This window comes from Pholcus phalangioides, unplaced genomic scaffold (genome assembly GCF_987345545.1).
Source record: "Pholcus phalangioides strain wild (caught in Gottingen) unplaced genomic scaffold, Ppha-v1.0 ptg000011l_1, whole genome shotgun sequence".
NCBI classification, from domain to species: Eukaryota; Metazoa; Arthropoda; class Arachnida; order Araneae; family Pholcidae; genus Pholcus; species Pholcus phalangioides.
Genome location: NW_028301604.1, coordinates 34,227,907 through 34,252,487, shown reverse-complemented (window position 1 = coordinate 34,252,487; position 24,581 = coordinate 34,227,907). Strand labels below are relative to the sequence as shown.

General features: G+C 37.1%; 1 protein-coding gene across 1 annotated transcript in view; it reads right to left on the bottom strand.

Moving 5' to 3' along the window:
- Positions 1–24,581, bottom strand: part of Sap47 (Synapse-associated protein 47kD) — a 163,868-nt gene that overhangs the window by 5,227 nt on the left and 134,060 nt on the right. The window contains exon 7 of the mRNA XM_089239499.1: positions 14,529–14,687. Within this exon, the coding sequence (XP_089095625.1) occupies positions 14,529–14,687 (159 nt within the window). The remainder of the gene's footprint in view (positions 1–14,528; positions 14,688–24,581) is intronic.

The following is a 24,581-nucleotide window of genomic DNA, read 5'->3' as shown; positions in this document are numbered from 1 at the left end:
CTTTATATTTTTTAGCTTTATATAAGAGGAATTTTATCAAACATTTATAGTGTAATACCGACCTTAGAGGACATATATCATACCCCTCCCTTATTACACCCTTTTATTAATTACCTCATGCTGTGCCTCTAAGGTTTTTGTATCATAAAAGAAACTCAGTATTCTGATATTAAAAAAAGTAATTGAGCTATTTACCTTAACAATCTCTATATTAAAAAAAATTTATAAAAAAAAAATCTAATTTAAAAATTTAATTTTTCTTACATACCCTAGTTAAAATTTAAAGAAAATAAAAAATATATAATTTTCAGAAATTTTTTTTTGCAATTTAAGATATCTAATAAAAAAAAAAAAAACCTACATATTCAGATAAAACGTACAAATTAGTACATATAAAAGTAAGAGCAAATGCGCATGCTAATGTAAAAAAAGAAAAATGAAAGAGGGAAAAAATATGCGCGAAAATAATGTAAATAAAGCAATTGTTGCCCATTAACGTAGAAAAAATATTGTTTTTTGATACTTAGTAGAGAGATTAGTTGTAAAATTTTTGCTTTACGTTGATTGGTCAAAGGACAAACTGAACCAAAGAGCCGAATTGAATGAACCGAAAGACCGGTTTTATCTTCCGTAACCCGTCACGTGATCCTAAGGACAATGGCTAAGGAGAAGGGAAGAGTGCATCTTGGGACATTGTCCTCCACGCTATCCATAGCGCAGCTCCTTACTTAAGGACAACCCCTTAACGAGCGGTTTTTAAGGACAAGGGGAAAGTTTAGCCCCAGGATTGAATACAGGGTGATTCCTACAGAACCTGCCCAATAAATTTGCCAATACTTTCTTAGTTGTTGCATGCCCAAGTAGCACAAAGATATAGATCTATATCGTAAAATTTCAGTTTCCAATATAGATCTATATCGGGCTACGATATCGTTCTGGCTAAAAAAGGCATAGTCGGAGATAAATAGATCTATATCGTGAATGTGGTATATTCAAATAATTCAAATTTTGGACGATAGATGGCGCCCTTTCGGAAGAAATTTTAAAAAAAAGTGTAATTATTTAGAGGTGGGTGGGTTTGAACCCATGTAACCTGAACTCTTCCCCCATCTCAAACCCTGTATCTCACCAACCCACCACTAGTTATTGGTTGTTATTATAACATTAATTTACAAGTAACATTAATTTTTTTGTATTTTCAATCAAATTTATTCATTTTCATGTATGCACAAAAGTTACAAAATAGAAATTGTGAGACATATTTATCATTTTGAGGCAGATAATTGAAAAATTATATTACAATTAAGGAAATTATATATAGCACAAGAAACAAATTAATGTATTGTGTAGTATATTATTTATTTAAAATTATTAATTTATATGCTAATAAAACAAAAAATACAGAATAAAAAATATGCATCACAAAAGAGTTAAAATTCTCAAAGTATGGTAAAAAATGAAAACATCAAAGGACAAAAATAAATAATTTTAAGAAAAACACACAACAAAAACAAGAGCAATTTTTTTTAATTAAAAAATATGTGCAATTATAAAGTGGCAATTAAAGTTACGGTGGATAAGTTCTCGCTCCTCCTAAAATACCAACATCTACGATGTAAAACATACACAGTAAGGATTCAATTATAACTGACGAAATGATTTTGATATAGCAACATGATTAATCCTATTAAAATCAAAATTTCATATAAAAATTATTCATTCGAACGTTTTTAATTTCAATTCAAACAAAAAATTGTACGCTCGACTTTAAATTTTCCCCAAATTTTTATTTAAAGGCACACAATATGTTGATATATCAGCATATTGTGTATCTGATATATATCTTTGTCAGGTTCACGATATAGATGTATGTCATGTTCAGGATATAGAGCTATGTCTTCTTTGATAGATCTACACTGCTCAAAACAAGTAGGGGAGCAAGCAAAAAAGTGAAGAAAACCACGCGAGACAGCCACGTATTGGCATACAATGGATAGTACACGCGTATCAATGCGAAATACAGAAAAAAGACGTAAAAAAATTTGGAATTAAGCTTTAATTCTTTGAAAATATGGAAAAAACATGAAAAGATGATTTAGGGCAATAATTTGGTTACATGTAAACGATAAAAAAAAGTACTGTTTAGACATGATGCATGAGTCTTAATAGGGCGTGTGGTCTCCTCGAACAGCTAAGACTGCTGCACACCTGTTTGCCATGGATGCGATGAGGTTATCGATCAGACTTTGGGGAATACTGTTCCACTCCTCAAGAAGTGCAATCTGCAAGTCTCGGACAGTAACAGGCTGCCTTGGTCGCGCAGCAATGCGTCGTCCGAGCATGTCCCAAACATGCTCGCTGCATGGATTCAGGTCAGGAGAGCACGCTGGCCATTCCATACGCTGTATTGTTTCAGCTTCAAGCATGTCCTCCACCAGACAAGCTCTATGCGGTCAGGCATCATCATCCTGGAAAACAAAAGGAATCTCCAATGGCTCCAACGTAAGGGATGACATGAGGTCGCAGTATCTCGTCTGCATACCTTCGGGCCGTCAAAGTGCCATTCCGAATGATATGCAGGTCCGTACGTCCGCCTATGCTGATTCCACCCCATACCATCCAACCAGCTCGTCTGTATTGTGACCTTTCACGAACGAATGCAGGGTTATTTCGAGTGCCCCTGTCCCTCCATACCAGAACACGTCGGGTGTCACACTCCAGACTGAATCGGGACTGGTCTGTAAACAGCACTTGGCTCCAATCATGTTGCTCCCAATCTCAATGTTCAGCAGCCCATTTTCTTCGGCCGCACAGTGGCGTTGGGTCAACGGAATGCAGACCATTGGCCTACGTGCATAGAGCCCTCCCTCATGAAGCTGATTACGTACTGTTTGGCTGGACACCCTTCGTCCTGTTGCCAAGAGCAACCGTCTTTGCAGCTGCGTAGCATTCTCTGTTCTGTTTCGACGGGCTGTTAACCGTATATACCGGTCATCAGTTGCTGTAGTGGCGTGGCCGACCTTGCTCTGGTCGACGTCTAACATTTCCTGTTTCTTGGAATCGATTCCACAGCCTTGCAACACCACTTCTGGCGACTCCAACAGCGTCCGCGACACTACGTTGTGTTTGCCCGGATTCCAGTCTGCCTATAACACGCCATGCCATGGATTCCGGTAAATCACGTTGTTGAGACATCCTCAAGTCACCTTGTCTCAAAAAAAAATACTGCGCAATCGAATTTCACAGTTACGGCAGTAAAACAGACGTTTCTGCAACATCCCGATTTCTGCCCTTATCTCCTTTTTCTGGTTTTTGACATCATGAACTTTGATTTGCATATGAAGTTTTCTTCTTCCGTTTCCTGCTAGGCTTTAAATTATGGATGATTCATTTTATGTTACTTATCAGTATACATCTTTGCGTAATTTTGTTAAAACCATGTGCTCCCCTAATTGTTTTGAGCAGTGTATATCAGGTCTATATCAAGAATCTGATATAGATCTTTGTCAGGTGCAAGATATAGATCTATGTTTTTCCAACTATATTAAAATAATTTATTGTCCCAAGTTGCTGTCTTTCAAAGTAAAGATTATTCACATGGAATCAAATACATATTCGGCTGAAAAACTAAGGGCTTGATCAATTAACATCATAAATAATTTGCATCATATAAGACGAGATCGTTCTATATCATAGTTATGACATCTGATATTCCTCTGACATTTCGATATATAATGATATGGTCCAAATATTGTACTATATCATTGTCTGTTATTTATCAAGCACATAATTCTATGCATGGTATCTTTTGTCATGTACCTCATTTTGTGGAGCCATTCTATTTGAATCACCCTCTACAACTACATGTTGATTCTTAAACATCATTTTGAAAGTTATGTCACCAGAAAACTTCTTTTTTTGAGAGTATGTTGTCACTAACCAAACAGCTCTCTGCTGAAACTTAACATGTTACTATGAGAAGGAAAAGAAATTTTAAAACTGCGCCAGTTCCTTTCAAAAAATTGTTTTAGTTAACCTTTTTCCATACAAGGACCAGATATCTTACCCAGAGTGGATGGAAAAAATATATTCAAGCTCTCTCTCTCTCTCTCTCTCCTTTTTTTTGTTTTTGTTTAATTGTACACTCCATTGGTAACCCTATGAACGGGAACTGATTTTTTTTCTTTGACTTGCATTATTTTTCCTTTCTCTTTTGCCATGGTTAGAACAGTAAACAAATAGAGCTTTGGCAGCCCCCACTTTACATGATTAATTGGTTCCACAAAATAATCATGCAAGACAAAGTTGCGTAGAGTGAGATGAATTGAACACGGGTAAAATAAGGGAGGGGATTTTCTTCAGAAGAAAGAAGAAACCTTACTTCCAGCAGTAAAACAAAATTTTTTTGAATGAATCAAGCTTATAAATAAATCTCTTCACTTTAGGCTATATGTATGAATTTTATTAAAAATTTTTGCTTCTGTCTTCACTTCTTCCGATTCATTTTATATAGTGTGAGTACGGATGTTTTCCACACTGAAAAGTACAATAGGCTGAAGACTTTTTTTTAAGGAAACAGTAGAAATTTAGCTGGCAAGCAGCATTTTTCATCTATTAATAAAAACTTTAGAATTCTGAATATCCCTAGCGAATATGAAAATTTTAGATTCAATAGGACCGTTTCCTTTGATTGAAACTCTGATGGCATTGTCGATGTGTTACCAAAAGATGCTCTTTAGTAAGATCTGATGAGATGGATTTGACCATTTCCTCACACATTTGCCTCATCTACATTAACAAATCTAATTGATTTTGCCATTTTAACAATGTCATACCTCTAATATGCATTTTCAGGATTAAAATTAAACTTCAGACAAAATTTTGCTTTCCAAAATAGTGTTATATCAAAATCAGGTAAAGAGAAATCCTGTCAATCTAGGGATACTTTTATCACATATATAGGAAAGGGGAAGCTGGAGAGGAGTAAACCTGCTGCAGTAAGAATTAATGACATCCCATATGGAAGAAAAAATCATTATCTTGAGAATTGAGTTAGAACCCAATTCTTAAGAACAGTAGCAAAACACTCTGTAGTTAGTGATGCCAATCCATTTTGATTGAACTGATTGCTATAACCTATTATGGCAAAATTTGGGTCTTTTTGAGTAAAAGTGGGCCCTTCCCAAAAAAATTAATAATTTTTTTACCCATTTTTTCCTTTCATTTGGTGGTACCCCTTATAATGTAACTGATATTTCATGTCTAAAAACAAATTTAATTTTTACTAAATTTGTTTACTAAAACAATTTTAACTACAATTTAGTTACTCTCTTTCATTGTTAAATATTCTACCAAAGTAAAGAAAGTTTGTGAAGAAACCCATTAACACTGATTAATCAACATATGTGATAAAATTAAAACAAATACAGTTAACTAAAAATCTCAAGATCTTTTTCCAGGTGCCTCCACTTCTCTTTCTGTAAGTTTTTCGAACATCTTATGAAGATTCAGCTAATAGAAAATGCACTGAAAAAAACGGGGTTGTGTCAACTACACTCATGTCCATAAATTAAGGATAATTCAGAATCACACGGAAATCGAAATCTAAAATAAAAATTTTAACCGGTAGAATTATCACACACATCTGCAAGAATGATATGCAAATTTCAGGAAGCCACCAGATGATGCTGATAGTACGTCACAATGACGAGTGTGTAAGAGGGGGGTATATAAGGAATGGTGGCAAAGAAGTAAAATTGTTCACAAGAGTTCTGTAAGGCGCTCAGTGCCATAAGCGGATAGTTATGACACAGAGGACGCATGTGGATGATTTTTTACGTGGTAGAATTATCGGCCGCCTGGAATGTGGGCGTACTCAGATGGAAATATCAGAAGGAACTTGGAATTGCCCAAAGTGTCATCTCTAGGCTTTGGCAACGATTCCAAGATAATGGAAATGTCAGTAGACATTACAATACAGGTCGCCCCGAGTTACAACGCTGAATGAAGACCGGTATTTGGCAGTAACTGCCAAAAGAAGCGGACGGAGCACAGCATCCGACCTGTCTCGTCAGCTATCTGCAGCCACGGGTACCACAGTTTCAAGGCAAACTGTGTACAGACGTTTGGGAGATATTGGTCTATATGCTCGCAGGCCTGTCAGATGTATTCTGCTCACGGAAACTCACTGTCAGCAGAGATTAGCCTGGAGTAGAGAACATGCAATGTGGACATCATCACAGTGGGCTTGTGTGATTTTTTCCGACGAGTCCAGGTTTAGCTTGCAGTCTGATTCACGTCGGACTTTCATATGGAGAACGCCAGGTACCCGTTACCACCAAGACAACATCATTGAACGACACCGTTACGGTGGTGCAGCATTGCTCGTTTGGGGTGGAATTATATTGGGTTCCAGAACAGATCTGCATGTTCAAACCGGAACCATGAAAGCCCAAATTTATCGGGACATCATTCTGGTGTGGGCGGGCAGAGTGTGGAAGGGAAAGAGACGACGACGAGAGAGAAACGAAACACACGTCTAGTCAGACGAACGACATTTAATACAAGCAAAAAGAAATAACTATCATACAGCAGCGGTCAAGTGGAGGGAAAAAGAAAGTCCCCAAAATAGGGAAACAACATGAATATACACAGTAAAAAGGGGAAAATGATATTATTCCAACACCCCCACTTCATTTGAGCCCGTAAATAAACATAGCATTTCTTAATTTCACAATATCAAGTGCTTTTGTAAATCCGTCGGATGGGTTGACTTTAGAGTCTATATGTTTCGGGATCTCCACCATAGTACAATCTGGCTTGATGCACGATGAACCCGTCGTTGAAGTGCCTTCTGTCAGGACGACTGCAGGTTGGACGTTCCTCATCATCGCTGTCTTCATCCGTCAATTTCTCGGAGAAATTCCCCGTGCGATGGTCGTCACCTGCTCTCATCACTTCGAATCTCTTGGGCGGGATGCCTTTAGTTGACCTTTGTGAAACACGAATTCGGGATCTTCCTCTGATTGGTTTCTGGATCGCTCCTCCTGAGATTTTATTTCCACTGAGCCAGAAAGTTCGATTTCACGAACATCATCTTTAGTCGCGTCGAAGCTGTCACTTACTTGATGTTCTACACAGAACCTGACATCTCGACTGATTACGACCTTTTTCGATGATTGGTTGTAGCAGCGATAGGCTTTCGACTCCTCGTCGTGCCCAAGGAAAATAATTTTTATCTTTTGTTTAATAAATGGGCTTTATGAATAAGTAACGTTTGTTTTGTTTCTGAACCTTTATTTGGAGAATAAGCCACAGTTAGCTGAGTTTGCACACCTTTATCAGCTAAGAATTGCCTCAATTTTTGGTTTAGGTATTCACCTCCTCGATCGGATCGAATCACCTTTACTTTTCGACCGAATTTATTTTCAACAAGATTCAGGTATCGTTTTAGAGCATCGGATACGTCCGATCTTTGTGCCAACAAATGTACTTGAGTGTACATCGAATAATCGTCGATGAACGTGACAACATACCGCTTTCCACTTAGTGTGATCGTTTGCATCGGGCCGCACACATCGGTATGAATTAGATCTAACGGTGTGCTCGACTCACTTGTGGATTTCTTCGGAAATGGTAATCTCGAAAGTTTCCCTTTCATGCACGTATCGCAGGACATGTTGATACCACAGTCAATGAGTTTCAAATCATGAACAAGTCCTTCAGCATGCATCTTCTTGATGGTTTCTACATCTCTATGACACATTTTTCGATGCCATGTGTGTACGCAATTTTCTTTATATCCAGTCACTGTACTCACTTTATATAACTGACAAAACCGTAATCTGTACAGATTTCCGACAGAGTCAGCAATACCGATCTGCTTTCCATCTTTGTGAATTTCACAATAATCACCATGAAAGTTCACGGAAGCATCATGCAAAGTTAGCTGACGAACGGATATTAGATTACTGACGACATCGGGAGCATACAACACATTCGAAAGTAACACTTTTGTCACCGAACCGTCTAAATTTTTCAATAGCATATTCCCGGAACCTATGCCTATCACATGAACTGTTTCGCCGTTTGCGACTTCAATATTATCTTTATACGAGTTATCAAACGACGTGAAAAAATTGACATCGTTACTCACGTGGCGCGTGGCACCAGAATCCACAATCCAGTTTTCCGACCGTATGCCTAGTGACAGCAAGGTATCCTTTTGCTGAGCGGCGCTCACTTTATTTTCACTTGAGCTCCTGGACGTTTTCTCCAGATGATTCCTTTTCCACTCTGCGTATTTTCTGCATCTGTTCCTGACGTGGCCGGGCTTCTTGCAAAAATAGCACTTTATGGAGTTTTTCCTTTCAATGTGGCTTGATCCGAGTTTCATCATTCTTTCGGTGAGGATACTGCCTGGATCCGCGTGTTGCTGCCTTCTTTCGTATTCGGCGATGACCTTTTGCTGGACAACAGCGAACATCAACTCGGTTTCGGCACGTGTTTCCAATGCGGTGATCATCGGGTCGAAGCTCCTTGGCAGGTTGCTGAGTAGCATGGCAGTACTCCATTTATCCGATAAGGATTCCTCGCCGAGGTCCCTCAGCTTCAGAAAAAGTTCTTGCATGCAGACGACGTGCTCAGGAACATTTCCGCCTTCTTCTAGTTTCAGGCAACAGATTGTCCTCATCAGGTGAACCTTGTTGGTGAGGGTGCTCTTCTCGTGATACTCCTTCAGGGCGATCCACATGTCCTTTGTGGATTTACTATCACGGATGTGAATGAGCTGATCATCCTCGATAGTTAGTCCAATGTACGCTTGTGCTTGGCTGTCGGCTTCCTCCCATAGATCGAGGGTCCTTCGATTCGTTTCACCTGGATCCGGCCTGTCGTTCTCGATGACTTTCTTGAGAAGTTTCTCTTTCATTAGCAGAAGTTTAACCTTATATTTCCAGTTCGAATAGTTGTGATTATTCAGCTTTACAATATTGTCCTTGATGCTGGCCATTATCGTTGCGAAGGTTCCTGATGCACACGATAAAACAAATGGAAACTAAACTTCTAACAAGATACTACGTATCGGAGCGCGGAAAAAAAATTTAAAACGCTACCGTCTCGAAAGATACGTCTCTGGGCCCATAACCTGTGGGCGGGCAGAGTGTGGAAGGGAAAGAGACGACGACGAGAGAGAAACAAAACACACGTCTAGTCAGACGAACGACATTTAATACAAGCAAAAAGAAATAACTATCATACAGCAGCAATCAAGTGGAGGGAAAAAGAAAGTCCCCAAAAAAGGGAAACGTTGCGTATATGGGGAAAGAACATGAATACACACAGTAAAAGGGGGAAAATAATATTATTCCAACATCTGGAACAACATGTACGTTTGTTTAGGGGTGACAACACCAGTCCTCACCGAGCAAACATCGTAAACGAATGCCTTGAATCTGAGGATATAACCCGTATGGAATGGCCAGCATTCTCACCTGACTTTAATCCGATAGAGCATGTGTGGGACATGCTTGGCCGACGAGTTGCAGCCCGTCAACCACCTCCTACATGTGTACCGGAACTTCGGAGAGCATTGCTAGCTGAGTGGAGTGATCTTCCCCAAGATCAGATCGATAATTTGATACTCAGCATGCCTAGGCGTTGTTTGGACTGTATTTCATCGCATGGGAGACATACAATGTATTAACCATCATACCAACCATGTAATAGTAAGTTTTTGTAAAGGAGATATTTTTTACAATTGGTCCAGGGAGCAAAAATCATAGTTTTTATGAATGGTATCATACATACACCATCGTTTTTGTTCTTTATCTTTTGTTTAATAAATGGGCTTTATGAATAAGTAACGTTTGTTTTGTTTCTGAACCTTTATTTGCCGGAGCTGGAATTATCCTTAATTTATGGACATGAGTGTATATAGGTAAGATGTGTAAGATCATTTGCATGTTAAGCCGCAATCTCACGAGGAAAAATTTCCCTCGCAACAACAAGATAAACCATTTTTTTCTCAAAACAGCCATTTTGCTTCGGAAGCAAAACATTAATGGAGGTTTTTGAAAATTCAAATTTTTACACAATGAAATTTGATTAAACTTCTGACAACTTCCAGCACCAACCCCATTTATTTCAGCTCATGAATGTTGTCTAAGTAATGAAACAAATTTCTGAAATAGTGAAAAATATCAAAATTTCGTTGTTTATTTGTTTACTCAAATACTTAAAAAAAAGTTTGAAAAACTGGATGGAGAGAGAAGTGACTTATCGTATCACCGTATACTTAAAACAACAACTGCCCATTTCAGTAAAGTTATGAGCTTCATATTTAAACATTTTCGCATAATTTGTTATGAGAAATTTTTCAATGAGTTTCAAATTTATTTCTAGTATATGGTCCCTAAAAGTGGTAATTTTCATATAATCACTCATATCTCACAAAATAGAGTTCAGATTGGAATGAAAATTGATTCTGTTGGGTTTTCGACTATGCTGATTCTAATGAAGTAAAAATTGGTGTATGCTTCTATTCATAAACTTTTAAAGTATGTTTTAATAATTCATACTTTAAAAAAAGCCAAATTCAAAATGAGTAATAAAATTATATTTGGCCCATTAGAATCTATCATTTAATATAAAAATTAATGAGATACCAATATTATTTCAGCAATTATGCTCAAAAACAAGATGTTTCCATTTAACATTACGACACTCATTTTTCAATAATTTATATTTCACTAACCATTCGTTCAAAATTGATGAAATTTGGTATTTCGGCATTTCTTGAGATACTAAATCTAAATATGGAAGAAAAAAATGGGGTTACCATTGAACTTTCAAAAGTTGGATCTAGTTTCAACATCTAGATGCCCCCTTAAGAAAAAATGAACTTAATACACTTATAGAAGATCTTAAACGAAGAAGAATGGTACCTTTCTTTTTCTTTTACAATAAATAGAATCCAAGATATCGGCATCGTTTGGTTAAAAGTTGTGGGTACTGCACATCCTTTATGTGTAAATCTTACATTATGTCTAAATATACATTTTTGGTGCACATTAAACTATGTATTTGTTTAATAAAATTGACCATACAATATGGTAAAATAAGGGAATAATTGTTTACTTACAGCCTGGGCAGGTTTTTTGTGCAAAATGTGGGAGGAAATTTGAATTTCCTTTTTCCACAACCTCAAAATGTGTAACTTAAACATGTATATAGTTGATAAGGTTTTCGCGGCCATCATTTGATAAAAATTGTTTTTTCGGGTTCGAAGACCGTCATCCGTTTGAGTTAGTTCTCAAAGTTTCCCCAACACTAGTGGTTGGCATCATCAGGAGAATTGATAACTTTTTTGATAAAGACTTTGATCCAGTTTATCAATTCTCCTGATGATGCCAACCACTAGTGTTGGGGAAACGTTGAGAACTAACTCAAACGGACGACGGTCTTCGAACCCGAAAAAACAATTTTTATTAAACATGTATCTACATCATTTATGTGTACATCTTACATTATGTCTAAATATACATTTTTGGTCACATTAAACTATGTCTTTGATTAATAAAATTGACATAAAACAAGGGAATAATTTTTCACACACAAACACACCCACTTCTGCATAATTGTATCTGAACCTTGAGTGGTATGCAGAACTGCAGCAAGAAAATTATTTGTGGTAAAACAAATGAATTTGGATAATGAAAATTCTGAGAAATCAGGATGGTGCCTGAATTTCTTTTTCAATTTTTTCAAACCCTGCAGAAAATGTATTCAAAAGTGTCGTGATCTCTCAAAAATAAAACCTTTAGCTTTGTAACCAGAACCATCACGTTTTTCTTTTTTTAATTGAACCCAAACTTTCAAGAGCTGAAGTCACATGCTTCTCTTTTTCTTGAATTCCTCACTGTTGAAAAATATCTCTGCTTCATTAAACTAAATTCTGAAATATTTTTAAAAGAGCAATAATAATTAAAAATTGATCTGGAGAAAAGGAGGAGATAGCAGTCATTCTTAGGATTCATTACTCTGCAGGTGCTTTCCACTTGTCCAAATTTTGGGAACTTACCACTACAGAATAACTTGAATTATCATTACATACAAATGTCAATAACATTATTTACTAAAAGTCAGGCAGCAAAGGGTGTGAACTGCATACAGAAAACTGTTATTAACCACTGGAGAAAAAATAAAAAGTTATTTGCAATACTGTTTTCAGCTTTTTACTCACTATTTGGCGATGCGAATAGTTAATGGACTGCATATAATGTTATGTTGAAGTAAATAAAGTATGTATGTATTTTTAATAAATAATGTATATCAAGTGATATATATTTAATGATTAATTATTATTTAATAACAATTACTTTATTTTTAAATTATTTACTTTATTTTCATATAGTTTTTTAATTTATTTCTATTTTTTTGAGAATGTTACATAATTCTCCTTGTTATGTCAACTGAAACTCTATCAAGTGGAAACCTGTGTTCAATGGGACAAAAAAAAAAATCTTGGCCCCTTGCGATTCTGTTGAAGACAGGTTTTACTGTATAATGGTGTTTATATTGTCCTTAAACTTTATTTCACCACCTAATGAACGATGTTCTAATTAGTTTTTTCTGTGTTTATATAGAAAACTTGCAAAATATACAAGGTGCAAGAGGTGGCAATGATCTTATCCGTAGCGATAACACACACTAAACATCGGCTCCGCACTAAACCTAAAATACCTCGATTTTTATTTGATTATTATTAATCTATTTATTTGGTTGTTTTTTACTTGATTTTATTTGACCCTCGAGTTCTGAAGAATGGCTAAAATTATATGCGGAAAATGTGAGTTTGATGATGTTGAGTTAAAGGATGATATAAAATGTATCTCATGCTGGTCATCTTTCCACAATGCTTGTGCTGATCCTGTCCCGAATGCGTCTATGCCTTCAAGTGAAAAAGCAAGATGGAAATGTGCTAATTGTCTGGTGTTGCAGCGGGCGCGTGATAACAGGTCTGAGCGCCTAATGAATGTATCTTTGCAGACAGTAAATCCGGATCAAGTGACTCCATGTTCAAGCACCGGCATAAAACGAAAAGATCGTTCCCCACGACAACTTGTGGACTCTAATTTGAAAAAAAGCAAGCGTTACATGGAAGAGATGAAAAACTTGCAAGAGCAATCAGATGAGGCTTTTGATATTATAAGGGCATAAGGCTGCTGCTGTCATTACACATGGACTTTGTCGAAAACCTGATGAGAATTGAGAAGAATACCGGAAATATACAGTCAAGATTGGAGGAGGTTGAATCTACAATCAGGTGCATGGATGAAAGAATAAAGGCATTAGAAAATTCTCATGTTGATCCAGCGATTGCTGCTGCCAAACCATCGACGAATTACGATAATCTGATGTCTAAGATTGGATTTGGAGGATCGTTCGAGATGAGATAATCTGGTGTATTCCGGCATCGCAGAGGAGGAAAATGAAACAGTAAATGATTTGGAACTCAAAATTAAGAAGATCTGTGTCGACCATCTAGGAATAAGTGACATCGTGATGGACAGAGTGCATCGTGTGGGAAAATCAAGAAACGGTGGCCCACGTTTGATCATTAGTAAGTTTACCTCCCATGCTCAAAAAACTTCGCTGCTCCAAAACCGATCAAAACTAAAAAGGAAATCTCTTTTCTGTGGTGATCAGATTTATAAATATGATCATGACAGTGACACTGTCACTTGAATTGAACGGCCCGGCAGCGGATCTTCTGAATCCAATGCCACAGTGAATGTTCAGCCAGTTTAACATTAGTGAATCCCTCATAACCAGGAAAGAGGTCGATAATGAAAAATCTAATACAGTAAGTAATTTTGATGTGAAATCGTTGATTTTTTACAATGTCGAGGGCCTAAATAACAAAGGCATATTTCCTAAATTTTGGAACGATTTGTTCTCGTATGAAGCATTTTGTTTGGTTGAAACATGGCATCTAAATACGGCTAATATTCCTAAACTAAATAACAATTTTGATTTTATTGATCAATTCGCAGTCAAACAGTCAACTTTTGGTCGTGCTAGTGGTGGCATTCGTATTAGTTTTTTCTGTGTGTAGTGTGACAATGTGCTATTATAATACACTAATGCTGTGCTTGGTAATTTTGTGTATGCTAAGGTATTTTCATGCACCTATATGTGTGACCACAAACACACACATAAAGCTTAGAAAAAACATTTTCTGAGTAAAAATCACAGACAAAGAAAAAAAAATCTTAAAAAATAAAGATGAGTTCTTATTTTTATTTAGGTGAGAACAAACTTTCCTTCATCCACTTTCAGTGACAAAATTTTTTTGTATAAAAACCTTCTAAAAAAACATTAAATATTAGTAAAATTAAAAGGATCCTGATAATTTCACTTGAAAATGTACATAGGTGAATTTAAAATGGATAAAGAAGTTAAAGTATAATACATTATACCCTTGAAAATACATTTTCAGAGCTTATAATTTTTTTTATAGCACTTACCACCCTTAAAATGCTTCTCTGTAACACCCAGCATCTTCATTCCTTGTTTTATATCTTCCAATGATAATATGTTGCTTTTTTGATACTCATCACTAACAAATTCTGAATTCTGAATATGGGTAACATCGGAATCAACTTGGCCAACTTTTGATTTTGAATCTAAATAAAAAATGCCTTCTTTGTCTGATACAAATAAACCAAGACTATCAAAAGTATCAGGTTTCATAACACTACAAAGAGTAAACTTCCAACACATAAAAAATACAAAACTCATGCAATTATAAACATATTACAGATTCCAATAATTTGTATATGATGTAATTTAAAGGTCTGAATAAAAACAAGAAAATCAGCTAATTTTTTGTGTTTCACTCTATACATTGTGGTGTGTGAAAAAATTCTGTGGTTAAACTTTTGCAACGACAAATTCAAATTTAGCCCCTTCACCAGCTCTGATTATTCTGCATCATCAAGTGTGGAAACTTAGAAATCTCAGAAAAAAGAACTGAGTTCTACATTATTGCAACTATCTATAACTTGCCTTCTAAATCTGAATCACAAAAAACTGCTATTTGTAATCAGCAAGGACTGTCTTCGGATTTACATATCCTTCAAGATCAAGTTCCATACACAAGAACAACTTCACCCTATCATGCTGATGTAGAGTGCAGTAAAACCCCTCTTTTGCAGACACGGGCGGGGGACAAAAAAAATTTGTCTGTAAAAAAGGTGTGACCGCATCAGAGAGCTGACTGTTAACAGATGCTCTACTGTACTTGAATGATTTCAGAATTATTTCTGAAAGAAATATGATGTACAAGTTCAAAGTCGGTAAGTTGTTCATACTTATTATCACCATTCGTTAGTGTTCCAGAAGGAACAGCTTAGGCAATTTTGCCTATTACCCTGACACCAAGCAGAAGATCATGAGTTTTATATCATGAAGAAGTGAAGAAATATCCTGCGAAGAATCTAAGTGTTTCTAGAACAGAATTGGGGAAAAAGTATGGTAACTCATACGATTCTGTTCAGTACTGAGACACGTGTAATTGTACATTATAAGATACCTACAAATGATATATGCCATGCAAATTGAAAAAGGAGGCTGCTCCCATCTGCAATACCCTATCAAGAAAAAGAAGCAGAGGAGAGCTCCTGGGAATATGGCCGGAAACCCAATATTTATTTATTTAAAAAAAAATTACAAATTACAGACTAAAGCACAGTTACAGTTTACAAAAAATTAACACAAGATAAGATGAAAATATAGGAATATATAAAATTAAAATAAGATTAAAAACTTAAAAATATACATTATTATTGCTTTTAAAAAATTGATACAATGGAAAATTTTTTAATATATTTGAATGATACAGGAGAACATAAAAAAGATTACAGCTTCTAAGATTGATTCAAAGACAATAAAAAGTAATGAGGTTAAGAATATCAGGTACATCAATATCAAAGTGAAGGATTTTTACAAAAAATCTGGTAAGGGTCCTGAGTCAGCGAATTTCAAGTGAATCATAATTGAATGATGAGTGAAGTATTTCATTTGATAAGTAATTATATGACTGCTATTGGTGTCACAAGATAAAAAAGGCATCAGTCATGACTTATTCCAGGGATGATTTCTCTGACTCACTGCTCTACTGTATGAGGCAAACAGTTGATTGTTATGAACCACAACATGCAAAAAAGGTGAATCTGAGAGTCACTTTTTTTTAAAAAAACACTAAATATATAGATCTATCAACTAGGCTGTTTTAATTATCACATAATATAGATTGCTGCCATTTGCTCTTCCCATTCTCTGTCTCTAAGGAGCTATTGGCCCTATTAGAGCATAACTTTTCTTTCATTTTACTTATCTTCAAGAAACTACTCGTCCCAATTCTATAACTGTTATGTTTGATCTTGGTTGTTTAAGGTCTCAGAGATGCTTTACATCTTTTTGTCTAGACACTGGCATTAGTAATTCTAGCCAAGGCACCTACCTATATATGCTCAAAATCTAGCCATTACTTCCTATTCTCAGTGGTCTTCCCACAATAGGATTTCATATCGTAGCTAAATTTTTCAGTAGGTGCCTCAAACAAAGCTCTACGAGAGTACCTCAAAACAAAATGAGCATTTGGTTGTCTGAAGAAAGGTGTTTCTAGGAGCTCTGCCCTGAAAGATCAACAGTTAACAAAAAACACTTCATAGAGATGTAGGCAAAGTATTGTTGTTTGGAAGTGAGCGGGCTGCCTTGACCATGCATGATTTCAGGGCTTAAGAGCAATTTTGAAAAATTGTAGTCAGGAAATCCATACACTTTTCTCTGTCTTCTTTCAAATATATAGCACAAACCCAGTCAAAGTGAAACTGCAAGAGGAAGCATGTAAATGGAGTTTCTTTTATTTTTCTCACTTGCGTATTCATCTTCTCAGTGAATGAAAGCAAAAAATGTTTTGTCTATCAGAGTCACCAACATGAAAAAAACATTGAGGGGATTGAAAGTTGTTAACCATCCCACATATACAGGACTTGAGCCTGTATACTGGGGGGGGGGGGGGAGACATTGCATTGCATTTATATTCATTAATTATTGAAGAGCGATCAGCCCCCCTCACAAAATATATTGAGGGAGGTTCTGAAATGGTCTCAGCCAGAAGGTTCCGGCACCTATGTGTCAGTAAAAATCAAACTATAAATGATTCGCAGAAAAAAAAATTATGCATTTTATCTAGCTGAGGAATACAGCGGGATGGTCTCTGGGTCATGTTATAGCTAATACACCAGAGTGCCGCCAAAACTATGTCTCACACTGTTAACATTTTTGCCAGGAGTCACCCTTGATTCTGGGACCCCACATCTTGGTATCCCCGCTCCAAGCTAACTTCTTTCACTGAATCCCATGCCTGGATTTTTTGTGCTTGCCCCCTCCAAATGTAAATACTGTGTTTAGTGCAAAATAAAAACTAAACTTTTTATTTCTTGGAACAAGCACCACATCATTATCATACAAGAGTAGTCTTTTTGCTTGTATGATATAAAAATAGCATTTGTTAGAAAGTGCTTGCTAGATGCCCAACCCACACAGGTGAAGGGATTATATCCCGGAAGGGACAGAGCCCAGGCCATGTCTGGTCTGACAAATGCTCAGAACTGATTTGCAATAATATGCAATTTAATTGATTATTTTGAATTCACTTGGGAAGTGGAGCATAGGCGTAAAGTTATTGAAAATGTTGAGGGGGCTCAGGTCCCACACATACAACATAACCTCATTTATATGCGAGCTATATAAACAAAGATTCAATCACGCCGCCGAAACCATGGGTCGTAGCGTCACATAAATGCAAAAATCGTATAACTGAAACTTAATTGAACATGACCTTTCTCTGCCCTTCCGTAAAAAATTTCCCTAGGGAAATCAAAATCAGAAGTAAAAAACTTCGTAATTTAAAATCGTATTTCATAAAATTAAAATCAAGAAAATTACTCAAACACAGAGCTAAGATTGACATAATATTACTGTTTCTTAAATCTCAAACATTCTTATGATATTTTTGATCAGTTTTAAACATGTTCTCATAAAGATTTGAAATAAAAAAATGCGTTATTTAAAAGCTTAAACAAAAAAATTGTGTTTTGTTGTTCGGTTTCTACATCCAAGCAAAAAGTCAATACAGCATTGAGCTCAGCTCTATTCAAAAAAAAAAAGCAGTTTTTTCAGAAAGAACAATGTTAAATGCGGGTAAAATAGTTTTTCCCCATTTAACGCTGTTCTTTCCAAAGTTTCCTCCGTTTTTTGAATTTGAATATCTCTGTGAATATTGCACTCAGAAAACATGGAATTTTTTGGCATCAAGAGAGACAGGGCAACAACTTTCTAATTGGAAGTTAAAAGTAGGGGAATAGTATAAAAATTTAGATTTTTTATTTTTTGGCACATTGTATTTTTGTAATTTTAATGTTGTAATTTTTAAAGACTTTCAAGCATTTTTCAAATTATAATCGTTCCTCTACGATGGACGGTTGATGAGATAAAGGACCTATTAGCAATTAAAGGACACCCTGTATACAGATGATACTGAATTCTGATGGTACTTACAATAACTATGAATTCTTTCGAAAATACTACAGTAAATAGAAATGAAAAATTTTTTGAGTGAGACAATATACTAGAGGGAAACAACGTAACTATACCCAAAGTGAGAAGCGAACAACACATAGGTGGAATAGACTTGGAAGTCTGGGGGGGCACAATGATGATGTCAATTCATTCATAATGCATATATACATTAGATCAGTCAACTTCCCTTTTGAAGCTGGGGGGCAATGCCTCCCATGCCCCCCCTCCCCGTATCTCTGCCCATGGAACAACAGCTAGACGCATTTCAGAATTGTATGAAGTTCCTTCTTTCAGTAGCAAAGAAAAATGAAAAGATAAATACTCCTTACAGCAGGAGTTACTCGCTGTTCAAGACAGAGTTGAAATGATGTTTATCCTAAATATTTATCTTTTAATTTTTCTTTGCTACTGAAGAAGGAACTTTATGCAGTTCCGAAATGCATCTGGTTGTTGGTCGCTTTTCATTTTGGGTATAGTTACGTTGTTTCCCTAGTATTTACTACAATAAAATAAATTTTAGACAATTATTTACAATGATACTTGATTCTAATGTTTCTTACAATCCCCAAAGCAAAATATGCCGAAATCTGTGATGTACGTGCAGAACGATTAGTGCTATATCTGGAAGAGTTTTAAGAAAACTGTAGACAATTTTATCAGGGCCACAACTAGTGGAGAGCAGTGGGGTCTGATATCTCTAGCGCTGGACTAGAGGGTGCACCAATTTCACTTTAACCTCTCCTTCAACATTACAAAAGGGGCATCAAAATGCCTACTTCCCATGGCTGACCAAGCATCTAGTTGCGGCCCCGTATGCAACTGTCATTCATAAATTTAAGTTTGAAATAATTTCGCAGCAAAATCTTAAGCGCAGTGTTTTTTTGTCAGATTATAGGCAACACCTTTCAAAGTTGAGAAATACCTCAGGTATGCGTGATCATATATTCTGTTTTGAACATTGTCCTATAACTCAGTGGTTTTCAGCATTATGTTACCAGCTGCCCAGTTTTGCCCAGTTCATGGTTCATCTGTGGCTCCCCAGAATAATTTGGTAGATATTTTTACTTATAAAAAAACCACAAGAAAAGAATAAATAAGTATACAAATTGATATCGCCAGCTCGTCGCGACGCCCCTGACCAGGGCCGGAACTAGAGGGGGCAATTGCCCTGGGCAGCAAAATTTAAGGGGCGGCAAATTTCAGGTGGAAACAAAGCACGCCATTTAAACATTATCAAATTTTAAAATGGTGAGGGTGGCAAAAATCCCAGTTACGGCCTTGCCCCTGACAAAACAGCTACGCCCCTAAAAGCCACGACGCACACTTTGACAACCGTAACTCATAGTTGTTGTTCCGCTCGTTTTCATCTCAGCAGAACATAGTTTAAATGGAGAGGGGTAAGACAAAAATTGATGGAAAAAATTCACGTAAAAAACTTCAAGCACTTAAAAGCACTTGAAAATGATTATAATGTTTTTGAAGGACTGCAATGATTTTTAAGGACTTTTAAAGACTTGAAAATGAACTTTTTCCCAAGGATTTTCAAGGAGGATACAAACCCTGTCCCTATATGCCAGAGCTTGACAAATCCCAGGCTCCAGGCCATCACGGTGACTAGAAAATCGGTATTGGCACCAAACATTCTCCGCATGTGACTGCTAAATTGGTAAATCACAGGATGACAAAAAGAATTTCCTACTTCACTGCAGTGGGACTTTCAACATGAGAAAGAGGTGTTTCTCCAGTTTCCCAAACTTTTTTCTCTCATTGCCCCCTGGACCTTTCCATCACCCCCAAGGGGCAATATTGCCCACTTTGGGAAACACTATCTCTGATCATAATAATATATTCATAATAATAATACTCTGTTCCCATTCTTCTAATCATCATCACCAAATAATATTACCCCAACACCTTGAGTTGTCTGAGCAATAATTTCATGCTCGGCTCTCTTTTCATAGTTCCATAGTTTCACCTTCCGTAGTTTTGTAATTTTTGAACTCCGGATAATCCACCCTCGAATAATCGAGGTTCTACTGTACTTTGGATTTCAACAGTAATTCTTGTTTCAAACAATGTTTGTCGTAAAAGCTTTTGGCCTCAAGAATATCTGTATAAGCCTTTCATGTACTCGCGAAATGCCCCCAAAATTGGAGAAACTATTAATGAACTACTACTTGCCAAGAAATACTGATGATCTGCTACAAGTTGAGCTTTGATACGATCGACCTTAGGACTTAGGCATAGATGGTGGCAGGCTCGTAGCCAGATATTTCGTTTAGAGGGGGAACAAAGTGGTAAAACAATAGATTTGGCCATCTTTTCCCCTTTTTTCAGACATTTTCTCCCATTTTGGTAGACCTCCTCCACCGCTACGGCCTTGGATGGCAGTATCTATGACTTAAAATTTCACACAAATTTGCTTTGACCAACCTTTTTTTTTGGAATTCGCCTGCATGTGTGTTTTTATGTATACTCCGCCTTGCTCCGGGGCAGTTGTAGGGACGTCATGCTACTTCAATGGTCAAAGCGCCGCTGAAAGGATGCCGTAAATGACCTTTCCAGAGGGGTATACTGTACACATAATGAGGAAGGAGATTATACAGGAAGTGATATATAGACCCATCGACCAGTTCCCACCACCCACCATTTAACAAGTGAAGGGGGAGGGGTCGGCGATTCTGTTCATAAAAGAAAAAGGTCACGCTAAACATAGAAAGATAATCTATCAATACATAATTTTTTAAAATTAATTTTCAATTTAAAATCTTATATAAGGATGGCAGTGAGATAGGCTCGACAAAGTACAATAAAGACCTCATTGTAACGTCAACACTATTAACGTCATCAAGCATACATTACACAAATCGTTATCAAGTTGTCACCGCTTATGGTCATTTTTATTTGCCCGAGTGACGTTATACAAAGGACTGGCTATTTATGATTTGTTGAATTCTAAATAGATACATTTTGCATTACTTATATAGGCTACCCATATTGTGCATGCAGGACCACAACCAGATGCTTGGTCAGCCAGAGTAAGCATGCATTTTGGCGCCCATCATAATGTTGAAGGAGAGGTTAAAGAGTGAAATTTGCGCCCCCCTCTAGCCCGTGCCTGGAACAACAGAGCCGCTTGCACCTCCTTAGTTGCGGCCCTGTGTGCATGCATTTCACTGTTTATGAAGGGGTGGCCAACCTGCTTCCTTGGGTAATTGAAGGTCCTTAAGTAATTTTTACTTTTTAAATTGCAGAAATTATTTTTAATTTGAAGCAATATGTTTCTTATGAATAAATGAGTCTTGTAACCAACTTATAGCCCCCCCCCCCCACACTGATAATGTATAGTAGGCCTTCTTTACAATGATTGTTGAGTGGCAGTTTTTTTATTGAATTTGTTTTAGTTTTGTTTCTCATCTTCGAAAAAACCAACCAGACGTGAAGAAAACTTGAAGGTGGGAATGGGAGCGTAACTAGGATCTTTGAAGCCAGGGGTAAACATTATTTTGCCGCCCCCACAACTTTAAAAATTCGATAATTTTATAACGGTGTTCTTTGTTCCTAACTAAAATTGCTGCTCCCCCCCTAAATTTTGCTGCCCTGTGCAGCTGCCCCCTAGTTCCAGCCTTACCTAGGGGCTCCTTCGACCTTTGAAGACCGGACACAGCCCGCTTCACATCTCAGAGAGATATCGAAGCATACCCGGAGAACGGGTTGCGGCCGAAAAAAAAAATTTTTTTTCACAATAATCAACATTCGTAAATGGGTGGATCATTATATACAATAAAAAATCAACTATAAAATCACCATGATCTTCTGAAGTTCTTCAGGAGCCGAGGTTTTGGCCAAGGGGCTCTTAAACCTTTGAAAACTGTTTATTTTTTATTTCATTTAAAAAAAAAAAAATCAATATTATAATTAACTTGTTTATTTGATTCCCCTCAATCAAATTTTGTTGCAACGAGGCTCGAAAAATGTTTTGGCATCGGCCGTTCGGTTCTCTATTGTGAATGGATATTTAGAATGTACTATTTTTCCCCAAATATTTTTCAAGAAAACATTGGGAGGAGGTGGGCTAAAAGTTGTTGGTTTTCCCATGTATATATACGCGACTCAAGCACATACAAAGGAGAGGGAGGGTGCATTGCATTGCTTTTTCAGAAATTATTGGGGCTCAGTCCCCTTACAAAATTTCTTACGGGGGACTTAAATGCCCTCAGACCCTAGGTTCCGGTGACTATTCTGTACAGAGTATAATTTTTCTTATCTTGATTTCAATATTATTGACCTTCTGATTCTCACCACCACCACCACACATAGGTACCGGAACCTAATAATTTCCGAAAAAACAACGTAATGCGCCTTTTCTCTCCTGCGTACTCGCTTGAGTTCCGTATATATGAGACAACCAGCATCTTTCAGCCCCCCCCCCCACTTAATGTTTTATTTGTGTTGCCGCCTTTTCCACCACACATCTTTGAACTTCCTTTCATGTTGGTGCCATACGGCCCCCCTTTCCCTTGGTCACAGTGAACAAAAGAAGAGACACTCTTGAGTTTGGCCATGCAAACATGAAAACACCCCTCCCCATTCAAAGAAACGTTCTTAGTCGTGCCTTCTGGCACGATTCTCACCGGAAGAGGGTGGAACTGGAGGGACTGAGTGGCAGGGAAGAAATGAGAATTATTGGTGTGGAACTAGAAAGCCAAACACCATCGAGAATATTTAAAAGAACTAAAATTTTGAGCCGATTGTTTACATTATCTAATTCATAATTAGGACAATTTTTGGTAAAAATTTTTTTTTCATCATAGCAAAATGAGGAAACCATTCACACAAATTTTTGAGGGGGGGGGGGCCCGAGGCAGGCCTTCAAAAATATTGGGGAGCTTGGGCCCATGGGTCGGATACAAGTTTACGCCTGTGAAGTGGAGAGAATCATGGCTTCCCCAAATTTGGGGGTGACAGTGCTCCAGCCTAGCTAGGGAGCCTAGTTTTTCAGCTTATAAATTCAATATGCAGGGGCCCATGAAAAGTCTGGTCTGGGAGTCCTGCTGCAGCATGTGGGAGGTGTGGTCAGCAGAAGTTGGTTTTCTGTGGTTCCCAACTTCAAGGCACGAATGCGAGTCGATCTCCCCGTTAAAAAGTCTCGCCACAGAGAGCGATAGACCTACAAACAGTTAGGGATGCCATTGACGCACTATAACGCGTCAAATACCTGAAATTTTGGGAAAGGACGCATAAAAATTTGGTTCACTCATCCTCCGGGATGGGTTAAAAATACAATTTTCTAAAGTTTTCTAATTTTGAGTTGGCTATTCCTTTGAAAAAAGCTCTGGTTGCCACGAAAATCACACAGACCTACAACACAAATATGTATACATTAAATTTCAAATCCATAAAAAACCAATTTGGAGGATACATTCAGGGCTGCAACTAGGGTGGCAGGGAGAGCAGGTGGGTCTAGTTTCCCCGGGTTCTGGACTAAAGGGGGCGCCAAATTCGCCCTTCATAACTCCTTCTTCTACATTACACGGGGTGCCAAAATGTATGCTTGCTCCATTTAAAAAAGTATCTAGTTGCAGCCTTAGATAGATAGCACCACCTACTGAACACAAAACACACTGAATGCTGGGCACACAAACACACTTGAGTTTCACCAACACAAATCTGACATAGCTCCCATATTCAGGTGTGAAAATATGTGGCAGTTAAATGGTGACAGATCAGAGTGGTGGGCCAACAGGGAGGGAAAATAAAATCATTATACAAGGAAATTGATTCGCAAGGATTGGTATGAAATCCTTGCTCATATGAATAGAGAGAATCGGACGTTAAGTGTCTGAGAGAAAGAGAAAATCTCATTTGCTTTTTAAATTTAAATCAGACAATATTATTGAAAGAGCTAAGATTTAAAAAAAAAAGAAGAAAAA